General features: G+C 51.5%; 1 protein-coding gene and 1 long non-coding RNA gene across 2 annotated transcripts; both read left to right on the top strand.

Moving 5' to 3' along the window:
• The first annotated feature begins 86 nt into the window (after positions 1-86).
• LOC128847794 (uncharacterized) lies at positions 87-2,899 on the top strand. Its single transcript, XR_008446952.1, has 3 exons — positions 87-1,094; positions 1,438-1,509; positions 2,341-2,899. It is a non-coding gene; the product is annotated as an uncharacterized LOC128847794 (long non-coding RNA).
• A 1,694-nt stretch (positions 2,900-4,593) lies between these two features.
• Positions 4,594-11,998, top strand: LOC128847793 (zinc finger protein 34-like). The gene is made up of 5 exons (XM_054047495.1): positions 4,594-4,799; positions 7,257-7,344; positions 7,841-7,967; positions 8,593-8,706; positions 9,020-11,998. The coding sequence occupies exons 2-5, from the start codon at positions 7,276-7,278 to the stop codon at positions 10,102-10,104; spliced, it is 1,395 nt and encodes a 464-aa protein (XP_053903470.1). The 5' UTR covers positions 4,594-4,799; positions 7,257-7,275; the 3' UTR covers positions 10,105-11,998.
• The last annotated feature ends 546 nt before the right edge of the window (positions 11,999-12,544 follow it).

Genomic DNA, 12,544 nt, shown 5'->3' with positions numbered 1-12,544 from the left:
TGGCTCTGGGGTGAGGCTGGGGATGAGGGGATTGGGGTGGGTGGGGGGCTCAGGGCTGGGCAATGGGTTGGGTGCAGGGGGTGAAGGCTCTGGCTAGGCGTGTGGGCTGTGGAGTGGGGCTGGGGATGAGGGGTTTGGGGTGCAGACTGCAGTGGGGAGAGGACTCTCCCCAGCCCTCTCTCACCGCAGCAGCTCGGGGATGGGTGAGAGGCACCTCTCCCCAGCCGTGGCAGCTCCTGTGGTCCTGAGCTGGGCTGAGGGAGGGGTTCCTCTCCCCAGCAGCTCTGGTGGACCTGGGCCAAACCTGGGGAGGGGCTCCTCACCCTGCCTGCCTCCACGGCCCTCGATAGCTTGCAGTGCAGCTGCATAGTCTGCACGGAACACCGTTTTTGACCCCCCGATCTCCCGTTAGCAGAGTGCTTGCTAGTCCCTGAGTTCCCCCTTTGGGGCCAAATTTTTTCATTCCCAGATAATCTCACATTACACCAGGCTGTGCCACTGCAGCTGTCTAGTTGTTAATGTTTATCTAACCCTTTGTTGTGAGATTTTTGTGTGTGGTTTGAACAGTGACAGTGATCAGTATCTCTCAGCATGAACACTGATGGTGAGAGCTAGATTCAGAATGCGACAGGCAGAGACTGAAACGGAAGTTACTGCCGAGGGAACTCCGAGAAACACAGGTGCAACAGCTAATCTTAAGAAAGCCGTTAACCGCAAAAGAACTTGTTAAAACTGGACAACTTGTTTTTGCTGTGTTCCTAATAAGGAAATATGAATGAGGAAGTGTGCTTATCTGAATATTGTTACAAATCTCTATGAGTTTTTATTTTTTTCATCTTTGCAGAGCAGCTCAGTGCAGCTGTCTCTCCCTGCATGCTTGTATTACAATAAAGGAGCCTTAGGCTGTCTGATCCAAACACAAGTGGTGGTTAATTTCCATGACACTGCCTGATCCCTGCAGAGATGCTGTTGGGACGGGGAGAAGTTGGGGGAACAGAGCTGGGAAACGGCTGGGTTTGCTCCTCCGAGCCTGACAGTTGAGGCTGAGAACTGAACTCGCTGTATCGGTACCAGAGAGGGACTCGACTTGGACTGTGAGTGTTGTGTGAAGCTGCCCCTGAACTCTAAAGGTCCATGAATGACACCCCAAACAATGCTAGGGGAGGCGGTAGCGTCTCCCTGTTATTGAGATGCCAAATTTGGGCTCAGGCAAGAAGGGAGCCGGGGATGTCAACAGACCAGGGCAGCCTTGAAGCCAGGCTGACCCCCATCACTGAGGCCAGAGGGAGATGAGGAGCCTGACAGCCCAGCTGGTCACCCCCTCCCCATCTACCGCAGTGTCCTATGCTGGGATGACAGAGACTCTCTTTGCCCCCCTCACCCCATTCCCCATGTTCACCACTTATGTATGGTTCTGATATATTGTGTACAATGTAGGTCTGATGAGAGATCCTTGGAAAACTCACAATCTGCCGTGGAAATGCGTGTAACACCAGTGCATGTAGAATGGTGAGATTTTACTGTATGTTTGTTGCTAGGGTGACCATATCCCAGGTGCCCAAAAAGAGGACACTGATGAAGGTGGGAGCTTGGGGAGAGGTGAGCTGGGGGGGAGGGGGTAGAGTTGTGGGTGCTAGAGGGGATGCTGTGGGGGTATTCACAAGGTGAGGTGTAGTGGTGCAGTTTCCCACTCTGGGAGAAGAGGGGTTAAAGCAGCCCTTGGAGAGGCTGTGCAAAGCCCAGCCAATGAGAGGAGGGCTTGCAGAGCGAGCCAATGGAAAGAAGGCTTGATGGAGCAGCCAATAAGGACCAGTGAGGGCCATATAAAGAGGACTGTTCTGTAGCGGAGAGAGCAGTCTCTTTCTCCAGCCGGAGGGAAAAGGACTAGCTGTCTATAAAGGGAAGTGTCAGGAACAGCGGGAGTCAGGTCAGGTCAGGACAGGAGAGCAAGCGGGGCTCCAGCCTGACTGGCTGTCAGACTGAAGCCCTGATAGGGGGCAGGGAAGGTGCTGGGGCTATGGGGAAATGGCCCAGGGATAAAGAAGTAAGCAGCAGAACTTGGAGGAGAGGCAGTAAGTGCTGCTGCTAAAGGGTCCTGGGGGTGGGGCCCAGAGAAGTAAGCGGGCCTGATCCTGTCCCATTTACTGCCCAAGAGAGCGGCCCATCAAAGAACTGCAGTTTGCCCCTGAGGGAAGGGCTAGACTAGGGGCTGCAGTTTGTCACCATGGTCCGAGGCTGGAAGCAAGGACTATGGGCTGCTGGTTCCCCTGTATGACGTGATCTGATTAAAATATGAACATATAGATCGTTGTTGCAACCACTGTTCTATGTTTGCACCAGTGAAGCATTTGGCCATCGTATTGTGATGGGACTATTCAAATTGAGAGGTCCATCAAGAAGTACATGACTGACAATGGGCCTTGGGAGATGCCAATCCACATCTGATGAGCCTGCCTGGGAACATTCAAACTAGCATGTGGGCCGTGGCTTCTACCTGTAAAGAACTGAGTCATGCATGGATGGGTGATTTGCTCATGTGACTGGACACCATCTTGTTACTGTTCTTTTCCACAGTAAGAACAGTGGGATTCCCTCCACATGACGCAAGATATAAAAGGCCCTGGAAATGTCTCCATCTATCTTCTTTCCTGCTCCAGCTTCTCTGCTCCTCAAACCTCTGGACTATGCACTTATACGAATGGGAGCGTTCCAACCAGGGAACGGAGGTCCTTCTAATGATTTGGAAGTAACCAGAAACTTGACTTAAGCCAGCAGTTTATTCCATCGCTGCTATAAGCCTGAAGCAAGAGCTTTGTGATTATTGTATGTATTTGATTCCTTGGACCAATTTTAACTCTCACCTTTCTTTTTATTAATAAACCTTTAAATGTTAGATACTAAAGGATTGGCAACAGCATGATTTCTGGGTAAGATCTGATTTGTATATTGACCTGGCTGTGTAGCTGATCCTTTGGGATCAGGAGAACCTATAACAGGGGACACTGGTTTTAATAACCACTCATCCCTATAAGCAATGCTTCTAGTAGTGATACAAGGGGACTGGAGTATCTGAGGGAATTGCTTCTCTGACTTTGTTAGCCAGAGTGATGGCACAGAAGTTGGCTTTTTGGTGTATCTTGTGAGTGAAGGACTACCAGTTTTGGGCTGTGCCTGCCCTTTCTCTCAGCAGTTCATCCTGAATTGCATACTCTCAGTAGTGTCCCACTAAAGCAAACCTTTACACCCCAGAAGGAAGAGAACGGAGTTTGGGGCACAGCCGGAGGACTGTACCTTGAAGAGGACACTGCAGCAATCAATCAGATACAGGGGAATGCACCAATTGACTATGGATGCAGAGGAATGGACCAATTGGGAAGTGGACCAATCAGGGCTTCTTTTTGAGCTGCAGCGTGTCTGCTCTGCAAATTACGGGGACATTTGTTGTTACCGGAAATCTCCACTGAGCAGGCTCAAAAAAGAGACTCCCTTTGGGAAAGCCCAGCCGTAGGGTAACCCTGTTTGTTACTGAAATATGGCATAGTTCTGGGGAATGCCCGCAGACTAACTCCTCAGAGACAACAAAGGACTGACTGTCCCTGTTAGAAAACTCTTATTTGGCCATCCACCAATAGGAAGAAAAGGGGTAAACAAAGAAACTTACAATTCATCTGTAGCACAGGGTGGAGCTCACTTATGCCATGGAGTTCCCTGACCCCATGAACCACTAAAGACTTTTCCAGTATAAAGATTCTGAGTATAAGAAGCAGGGGGGGAAGGACTCTGGCCACCTCCCCTCCCTTCCCTCATCTCTACTCAGGGCAGCAAGATCTCTTGAAAGACAATAGGAGCATCATTGAGCTGGGGGAGTGGTCCTAGCTGGAAGGCTACCCAGTGAGCATGGACTGCTGAAAGTTTTTGGGTGAGAGAAATCCCTTCGCTTGTAAGGGTACGTCAACACTCCAAACTTAAGTTGACCTGTATGAGGTTGACTTATAACCACTCCAGTAATGACTGCGGTAGACGATGTCCACACAATCCTTCTTGGGTTGGTGGGGCGTGTCCTCACCAGAAGCACTTCCACCAACCTAAAGGGGGGCAGTGTGGGGAGCTGAGAGCCCGGTCACTCAACTCCAGCAGCAGCAGTTCTGTCCCAGGAATGTGGCTGCCCTACAAGCTCTGTGTGAACTGCTCCCCATCTAGGCCCCATTCCCCGCTGGGCTGCCCCCCTCCACTCCCTCTTCCCCGCAAAGAGTGAGGCAAGAACATTCCCCCCTCTTACCTCTGTGCATATTTATTGGTTTCTCGTAAAGTTAGTTAGGATTATAGGGGAAAGTGTCAGAGCGGCCACCAGTGAGAGTTGCTGGCCACACGTGGAGGCCACCACATTTGGTGGTGAGAATCCCTGGGCTAGATCCTCATGATGGGCCCTTCTGACCATAGAGCCTGTGAGTGGAACAGGAGCTGGACATAGAGATGCTGCAGCGCGCTGGGTTGATCGCTAGGACCCAGGAGCAGCTGGGAGGCGGCTCTGGGGGGAGCGATCGCTGGGCTCAGGCCCGGCAGCAGGAAGTGACTCGCGGCCGCTGCGGGGACTCTGGCTCCAGGCTCCTGGCGAGATCCCCGAGCCCCGGCGGCTGGTGCTGGGAGCCCGGAGCCCGGGCTGCAGCCGGGAGAGGGGAATCTCCAGCAGGGCCCTTCCCGCTGCTCCCCAGGAGCCTCTCCCAGGGCAGAGCCCCCAGCCCGGCCAGGCCCCTTCCCGGCCCGGCCCCTGCCCCAGGGGGGCCCCGCTCGGAGGGAAGGTGAGAGAGACTCGCCCCCCCCCGTCACCCCCGGGCTGCAGGGGGAGGAGGATAAAGAGGGGCAGGGGGTGAGGGCAGGCGGGGGGAGCGGGGTGGGGGCGGGAGGCGGGTGCTGGGGATGCGGGGGGCAGGCTGGGATGGGGGCGGGGGTGCACTGAAGGGAAGATGGGGGATCGGGGGGATTGTGGGGCTGAGGGGAGCGAGGCTGGAATGGGGGAAGATGTGAGTGGGGGGCACAGCGAGGGAAAGGGGGGTGGGGAGGCTGGTGGGGAAAGGGGGAGAGATGCCAAGGCAGCTTCTCCGCCCCATGGGACACGATGGGGGGTGGAGAGAAGCCCTTCTCCTCCTGGAACTGGTCAAACCAGCTTTGGGAGTGATCAGGGACTAACCCCCCAGGGCGCAGAGGGTACAAGGCAAAAACCCAGCCTCCCGGCTCCCAGTGTGTTATTGTCCGACACACCCGTGCTGGTTGGGTCTGTGTCTCATGAGTTTTGGGGTCTGCCCGGGGCCCTGGTCTGATTTCCCTGCAGGATTCAGATCTCAGCCACACCAGAGTCACTGCGGGCTCTGGCAGGGGGAGAGCTGATGGGCCAATGGGATCAGCCTCTGCCTGCCTGTCCCTGGGGGCTGCTGGGGATGTCCAGGGCAGCTCATTCCTCAGGTGATGCCACCAGAGGGTTCCGGCTATGGCTAAGGGAGAGGGGTTTACACTGCAATGGGGGACAATCCCCCAAAGCGGCCCCTTTTTTTCTTCTCTTTTTCTAGCATTTGGCTCCGAGTTGCTGTTATTGGAAGGATCTGAAGATCCTGGGGGGAATGGGGAAGTGTAAAAAGGGGATTTGCAGCAGCCATCTTAGTGTCGTTAACAGACAGAGGAGAAGACAGGCTGTGAGGGAAAATTTAGCAGGTCTTAAACTTTAGTCAAGGTCCTGAGTTTGGTCAAGCTTGCTTACAAGCCTTGAACTAAGATCCTGTTTGTTTCTGTGTACAAGGGGCAGGAGGAGTCGGAGTGGAAAATATCCCCTCCACAGGCTTGGCTCAGGTCCACCGGAGCTGCTGGGGAGAGGAACCCCTCCCTCAGCCCAGCTCAGGACCACAGGAGACCCCGCAGCTGGGGAGAGGTGCCTTTCACCCGGCCCCAAGCTGCTGTGGTGAGAGAGGGCTGGGGGATGTCCTCTCCCCACCGCAGTCTGCACCCCAAGCTCCTTGTAAGGGAAAATCAAGTGGCATCCAAACCTTATAGGTCCAAGCCTCATGTCAAGCTGCCACGGTCAGCTCGCTTAAATGGGGGCACAGAGGAGGCAGTGGAAAGTACCCAACAGTCCCGTAGCCAAAACCAGGGCCGGTGCTACCATTTAGGCCAACTAGGCGGTTGCCTAGGGCGCCAAGATTTGGGGGAGCCAAAAAGCAGCGCCCCCATTTTTTTTTTTACAGTGGCCGCTGCGCTGGGAGGGAGAGGGAGTCTGAGCCGCCGGCAGGCAGCCCAGGGGTTCCCCAGGTCAGCGCGCCGGCGGCAGCCCAGGTGTTCCCCAGGTCAGCGTGCTGCCGGCAGCCCAGGGGTTCCCCGGGTCAGAGCTGCCGCACGGATCCCGGGGCTGGGGGGTGGGGAGCTGCCGCGGGGGGGGGGGGTGCCTCTGGGGAGGCGTCTCAGGGTGGAGGGGGGGCGGGGAGCTGCCGCAGGGCTGGCGGGGGGGTGGCGCAAGGTGGAAGTTTCGCGCCCTAGGCACCAGCCCTGGCCAAAAACAATTGTGTAATATCCCTTACAGTCGCCGTTTAACCGCAAAAGGACAGACAGTAAATAACAGGAAAGGCCTAATATGTGAAGAATTTGTTTGCTCTAATTTGTATTGCTTTTGCAACATTTCTAGTAAGGAAATAACAAGGAAATGTGTGCAACCTTGTGTAACTAGTTTGTGGTTTTAGGCTTTATAAGCCTGTCCGTAACCAGCTTCGGGGAGGCCGTTTCCAACAGCGGTCCTCTCCTGTGCGCTTGTAATCAATAAAAGGCCGTAGGCTGTTCTGATCCAAACACAACGCGTGGTCATTCTTCCAAGACAAGGCTAACCTTAACCCTAACACCGCGAGATTTGTAGAAGCTGGGATTGTGCGAGGCGGATGGCAAAACTACATGGGATGCTGTTTTCTAACCTTGCTTTAAGAGGAGAATGGACTGCTGACTAAGATAATGGGGAGGAAAATGTATAAACAAGATTCAGCTGTATCCAATGACATATGTGACGGGAACCTGTAAATACGTGCTTTAAACTGTTGTACTTTGGAGACCTGCCTAAGGAAGGGGAACCCCCTGTCCGTAGGCTCCCCCTGCAATTGCTTGAAATAAACTGCCTCTGACTTGCTGCTAACAAACACAAGAGTGAAGACACTGTTTCTTCCACAGGAATCTGGGGGTGACATGGACTGAAGCCCCTTCTGTAACCTTCCCTCTCGCCCCGACAGGCTGAGGAATCACGTTCACATGTCGCTCCAGATCGTCCCGTCTTCCAGGAGACAGGGAAGGGAAATGTCTGTGATGGAGCCAGCTCAGGTAGGGGAATTTCAGGGAGCTGCTCGGCAGAGGGAGGGAGAGGAAGGGCAGAGACAGGGTGTGATAAACCTGCTGATTTTCTGAGTAGGCCCATTGGTGGTGGGGGAGGGGAGATGGGACCTTCCCCCATTTCTCAAACAGGATATAACCCCCTCGGCAGGGCTGGGAACATTTTCCAGACTCCCAGTGCTGGAGCCTGACCCCACTAGCCTGAGGCTGCTTTGAAATACGAAGAGAAGCTGTTGGGATTCCTGTCCCTGTCCCCGGCTCAGAGTTCGGCTTCCCGTATCAGCCTGTGGCTGGCAGGCGTGTAGGAAATGAGAAATCCCTGCCCTGCTCTGTCTGCTGGGGGGACAACTTCTCCCCACCCTGAAGCCTCCTGGCTGCTCTGAGCAGGGTGGGGGAGGGATTCTGCTAGTCTGGCCCACCCAGACCTTCACGTTTGGGATTGTATCTGGGGCAGCAGGAGCTGAGTGACGGACTCTTGGTGTTTCAGATGCCGGTGACCTTCGAGGAGGTGGCTGTGTATTTCACCCAGGGGCAGGGGGCTCTGCTGGACCCCGCTCAGAGAGCCCTCTACAGGGACGTCATGCAGGAGAACTACGAGACGGTGACCTCGTTGGGTAAGGGATTCCCATCTCCTTGGTTATTAGAAGCCGTGGGGTCTGCGTGTCTGAATGTGTTCAGGTTCTTCCCCGATCAGTTAGATCAGAGGTGAGTGGGTTCCATAATGCACAGCTGCCGTGTGAGAAAGACTTACATCTCTATGCCCTCTCCATTGGGACATGGGTGTCAAAACCCAATGGACAAGCTAAACCATCCCCACCCCTCCAGCTTTCAAAGGGGCATAAATCCATCATTGTCCTGTCTGTGTCGTTTCTTGGCTGCACACACAATCCCTGTTCACCTTCCTCCTTGGGAATAGCTCCAGCCATGGAGAGGGCTCTGGGCTCTGCAGGTTTAGAAAGAGGCAGGGGTTTAAGTCCAGAGCTATGTGTGAGTCAGCAAGGCCCCCAGAGTGCACAGATCCTGGGAACGCCTAGTGAGGGTGTAGTAATAATTTAACTCACCTCCCCAGACAACTTCCTCTGCGCAAGGGGACTCAGTGACCGTTTTCTCGTCCTCTTGGATTCCACGTTCCTCCAGCAGAGCACAGGGACAGGTTCCACTCACGGAATGTCCTTTCTGACAAATACTCCACCTATGCTCCACGTACCCTGATCTGGTCTGATTTCACCCTCTGCACAGGATTTCCCATTCCCAAACCTGAGCTGATCGCCCGGCTGGAACGAGGGGAAGAGCCGTGGGTTCCTGATCTCCAGGCCTGCAAGGAAAGAAGGCTTCTGAGATGCACCCATACAGGTAAGGACTGACACAGAAACCATCTAGGGAAAGAAGGAAAAAGTTGAGAATCCCCAAATATGGTGTGAGTAAGCGCCCTCAGTTCTTCCTCATATCAGCCAGGGCAGGGCCGTAGTCAGCAGCTATCGCTCACACCATTCCACCCAGCCTCTTAGCTGCAGGAGTTTCCTTCCCATTTCTGCTTCCCTGTGAGTGTTTGGGTGGGATGTGGAGGCAGAATCCAATTGCTCAGTCTTTGTGTTGGGTTTGCTCTTGGTGCTGTTCCTCTTTCTCCCCAGCACAATGACTCCTGTCTGGATTGTCTCTCTCCCAGCAGGCGCTGAGCGAGGGAGTGAGAACGAGGAGGGGAATCATCATCAGGAAGTTCCTGGAGAAGTTCAACCACAGGGGACCTTTGTGGGAGGAGCTGAAAGGAAATGTTTCAGTTCAAAGTCAGCACGAAAGTCACTTAAGAAAAGCCATACAGGAGAAAGACCCCACAAGTGCTTGGACTGCGGGAAAAGTTTCACAGAGAGGTCAAACCTTGTTAACCATCAGGCAATCCACACAGAAGAGCGATCCCATAAGTGCTTACACTGTGGGAAAACTTTCACATGTAGGTCGGCGCTTGTTAATCATCAGCCAACCCACACAGGAGAAAGACCCCACAAGTGCTTGGACTGTGGGAAAAGTTTCATGCAAAAGTCACACCTTGTTAAACATCAGGCAATCCACACAGGAGAGAGACCCCACAAGTGCTTGGACTGTGGGAAAAGTTTTATAAGAAGGTCAAACCTTGTTGAACATCAGGCACTCCACACAGGAGAGAGACCCCACAAGTGCTTGGACTGTGGGGAAAGTTTCATACGAAGGTCAGACCTTGTTTGTCATCAGTCAGTCCACACAGGAGAGAGACCCTACAAGTGCTTGGACTGTGAGAAAAGTTTCATAAGAAGGTCACACCTTGTTCAACATCAGGCTATCCACACAGGAGAGAGACCCCACAAGTGCTTGGACTGTGGGAAAAGTTTCATACGAAGGTCAGAATTTATTTATCATCAGGCAATCCACACAGGAGAGAGACCCCACAAGTGCTTGGACTGTGGGAAAAGTTTCATACAGAGGTCACAGCTTGTTCAACATCAGGCAATCCACACAGGAGACAGACCCCACAAGTGCTTGGACTGTGGGGAAAGTTTCATACGAAGGTCATACCTTGTTTATCATGAGGCAATCCACACAGGAGAGAGACCCCACAAGTGCTTGGACTGTGGGAAAAGTTTCATACAGAGGTCACAGCTTGTTCAACATCAGGCAGTCCATACAGGAGAGAGACCCCACAAGTGCTTGGACTGTAGGAAAACATTCAAACAGAGATCAACCCTGGTTAAACATCAGAGAATCCACACAGGAGAGTGACTCTATAAGTGCGTGGACTGTGGGAAAAGTTTCACATGGAGATCAGACCTCGTTCAACATGGGAGTATCCACACAGGAGCGAGACCTCACAAGTGCTTAGACTGTGGGAAAAGTTTCACACAGAAATCACACCTCATTAAACATGGAAGAATCCACACAGGATCTAAACTTCTGTGACACGTGACAAGAAAGGGTTAAGCAGCTTGCATGTAATTGACTCAGATCAGGCCTGGTTACACATCAGGGAAAACTAAATCCTCAGTACCACTTCCAGGGCCGGCTGTGGGGCGGCAAAAAAGCTAGAGCCGGCCCTTACCACTTCAAACTAATCTTATTGAGGGCGGCAACAGTTCCTCAGTTCTGCTCTGCCTTTGATTTTGTTACAAAATCAATAAATTCGGATGGCGTGAGCCCAAGAGGGACAGACGGCTCCACGGGCAGTCCTCCTTCGATACCCCATTAGAGATTTCAAAAGGTCTCTTACCTCTTGATTGGCGCTTTGGGGTTCGAAGAGGAACGGTCCGCAGTAGCTGCTGCTGTCTCAGCCGGGCGTTACCATCCGAGTCACGGCACCAATAATTGTGGAAGAAAACAGAGTTTTTACTTCTAGGGTGGTTGTAACAAATCAGAGACAGTTTATTCTTAAGCAATTGCAAGAGGGGAACTACACACCCAGGCAGGGAATCTCCCTTCTTCCAGGTAGGGCTCCAAAGATAAACAATTGGGGCAAGCCTTTATACCTTTTTTTTATAGATAATAATGATAATAGCTGAACAACCTTGCCACGCGCTGAAACCAAAGAACTGGGTCTACGTAAAGGTCCATCAGCGAAAGACCGCCCTGGCTCCACGCTGGAAAGGCCCTTACCAAGTCCTGCTGACTACCAACACTCCTGTAAAGTGCCAAGGATTGACTGCCTGGACCCATGCTTCTCACTGCAAAAAGGGCTCTTCACCTCAAGAGGACTTTCCGACTGATGATCAGCCTGTTTCTCCTTCTGGTGCTGCTGTTTCTTTTGGACAGCAGAAAAAAAGGACAAGGTGAAGGGCTAGTAACCGCTCCCTTGTCCACTGACAGAACTACCATGCATTTGGATTTTGCTAAAAAAACTAAAGCATTACAGGGTGATGTGCTAGTAACCTCTCCCCTGCAAAATGCTAAACCACGACTGTTCCAAGAAAAAAGTAGGAACACTCGCTCCTCTGAAACCGCCAAAGTCCAGGGATTTCTGACCACAAAGAACATTAAAAACTGGCACTGGTGGCAAAAACGAAGTGTTGTATACTAGCAAGAAGGAAATTGTGGGGACGAGTCTTAGAAATGTGGTATTCATTGGATTTGGGGGTTTATTCCAAGTAATGCGTGCTGTGCTTTTGGACAAGTACCTTCAGCATGTATAGCACTCCCCAATTGGCTTTCAAATGATGAATACCAAAAGCACTTTGCTGTCACAAACGCTACCCCTACCATCTCCCCCACCGCCACTACCACCCCTGTAATATACCCAAATACAAATAATACCATATATTCTAATGAAATACACTGGCCAAGGCCTTCACATTTTAGTGCTTTACTAAAATTCTGCTCAAAAAAATTCTTCTTTAAAATTCAAAATAAGTCATATAAGCAAACAATTAAGTAAAAAACAAATGGGTCAATAACAATCAAAATATAGAATATCATTACAAGTAAGCCCCAAAAATCTAAAATTAAAATGAATGGGTTTTATAGCGAGGTAAATATAATGGCCGTTCCCGAAATTTGTAGTATGTTAAATGAAAAAGACTCTTATTGTTACTTATCAGAGGGGTAGCCGTGTTGGTCTGGATCTGTAAAAGCAGCAAAGAGTCCTGTGGCACCTTATAGACTAACAGACGTATTGGGGCAGGAGCTTCCGTGGGTGATACCCACCCCATGCATCCGACGAAGTGGGTATTCACCCACGAAAGCTCATGCTCCAATACGTCTGTTAGTCTATAAGGTGCCACAGGACTCTTTGCTGCTTTTATTGTTACTTAGTCACCCAATTAGTAAATAATCAAACGTATACCCAAAAAGTCTGTTCTGCCGCCGGAAATGTTACCTGTCCTAAAATAATCCCAGTAACCAATATTGAACCTGCAACATAGTGCAATATACTCCTTCCTATGCTATTAATGCTAATGCCTCTCAAAAGTATCTAAAAGTGTTTAGCCAACAAATGTGGTATGGTACTTCACTGAAAAAAATGTGCTAAAATATCAATAAACTGTAATTAATGCTACACTGGGGACTATAAAATGCCCTTATCCCGTTTTCAGGTCACTTCTACATATTCTAATTGCTCAAATGGAGCTGCCATTAGGTTAGCACAGCAAAGGGCCTGGGTTTCCTCTTTTTAAAAAAAAAAAAAAGGACTTAACTAATCACCTATAAAATGGTGCCAATAGCGCAGCTGCAA

This window comes from Malaclemys terrapin, chromosome 13, assembly GCF_027887155.1.
Source record: "Malaclemys terrapin pileata isolate rMalTer1 chromosome 13, rMalTer1.hap1, whole genome shotgun sequence".
Taxonomy (NCBI): domain Eukaryota; kingdom Metazoa; phylum Chordata; order Testudines; family Emydidae; genus Malaclemys; species Malaclemys terrapin.
This window is presented reverse-complemented; position numbering and strand designations above follow the sequence as displayed.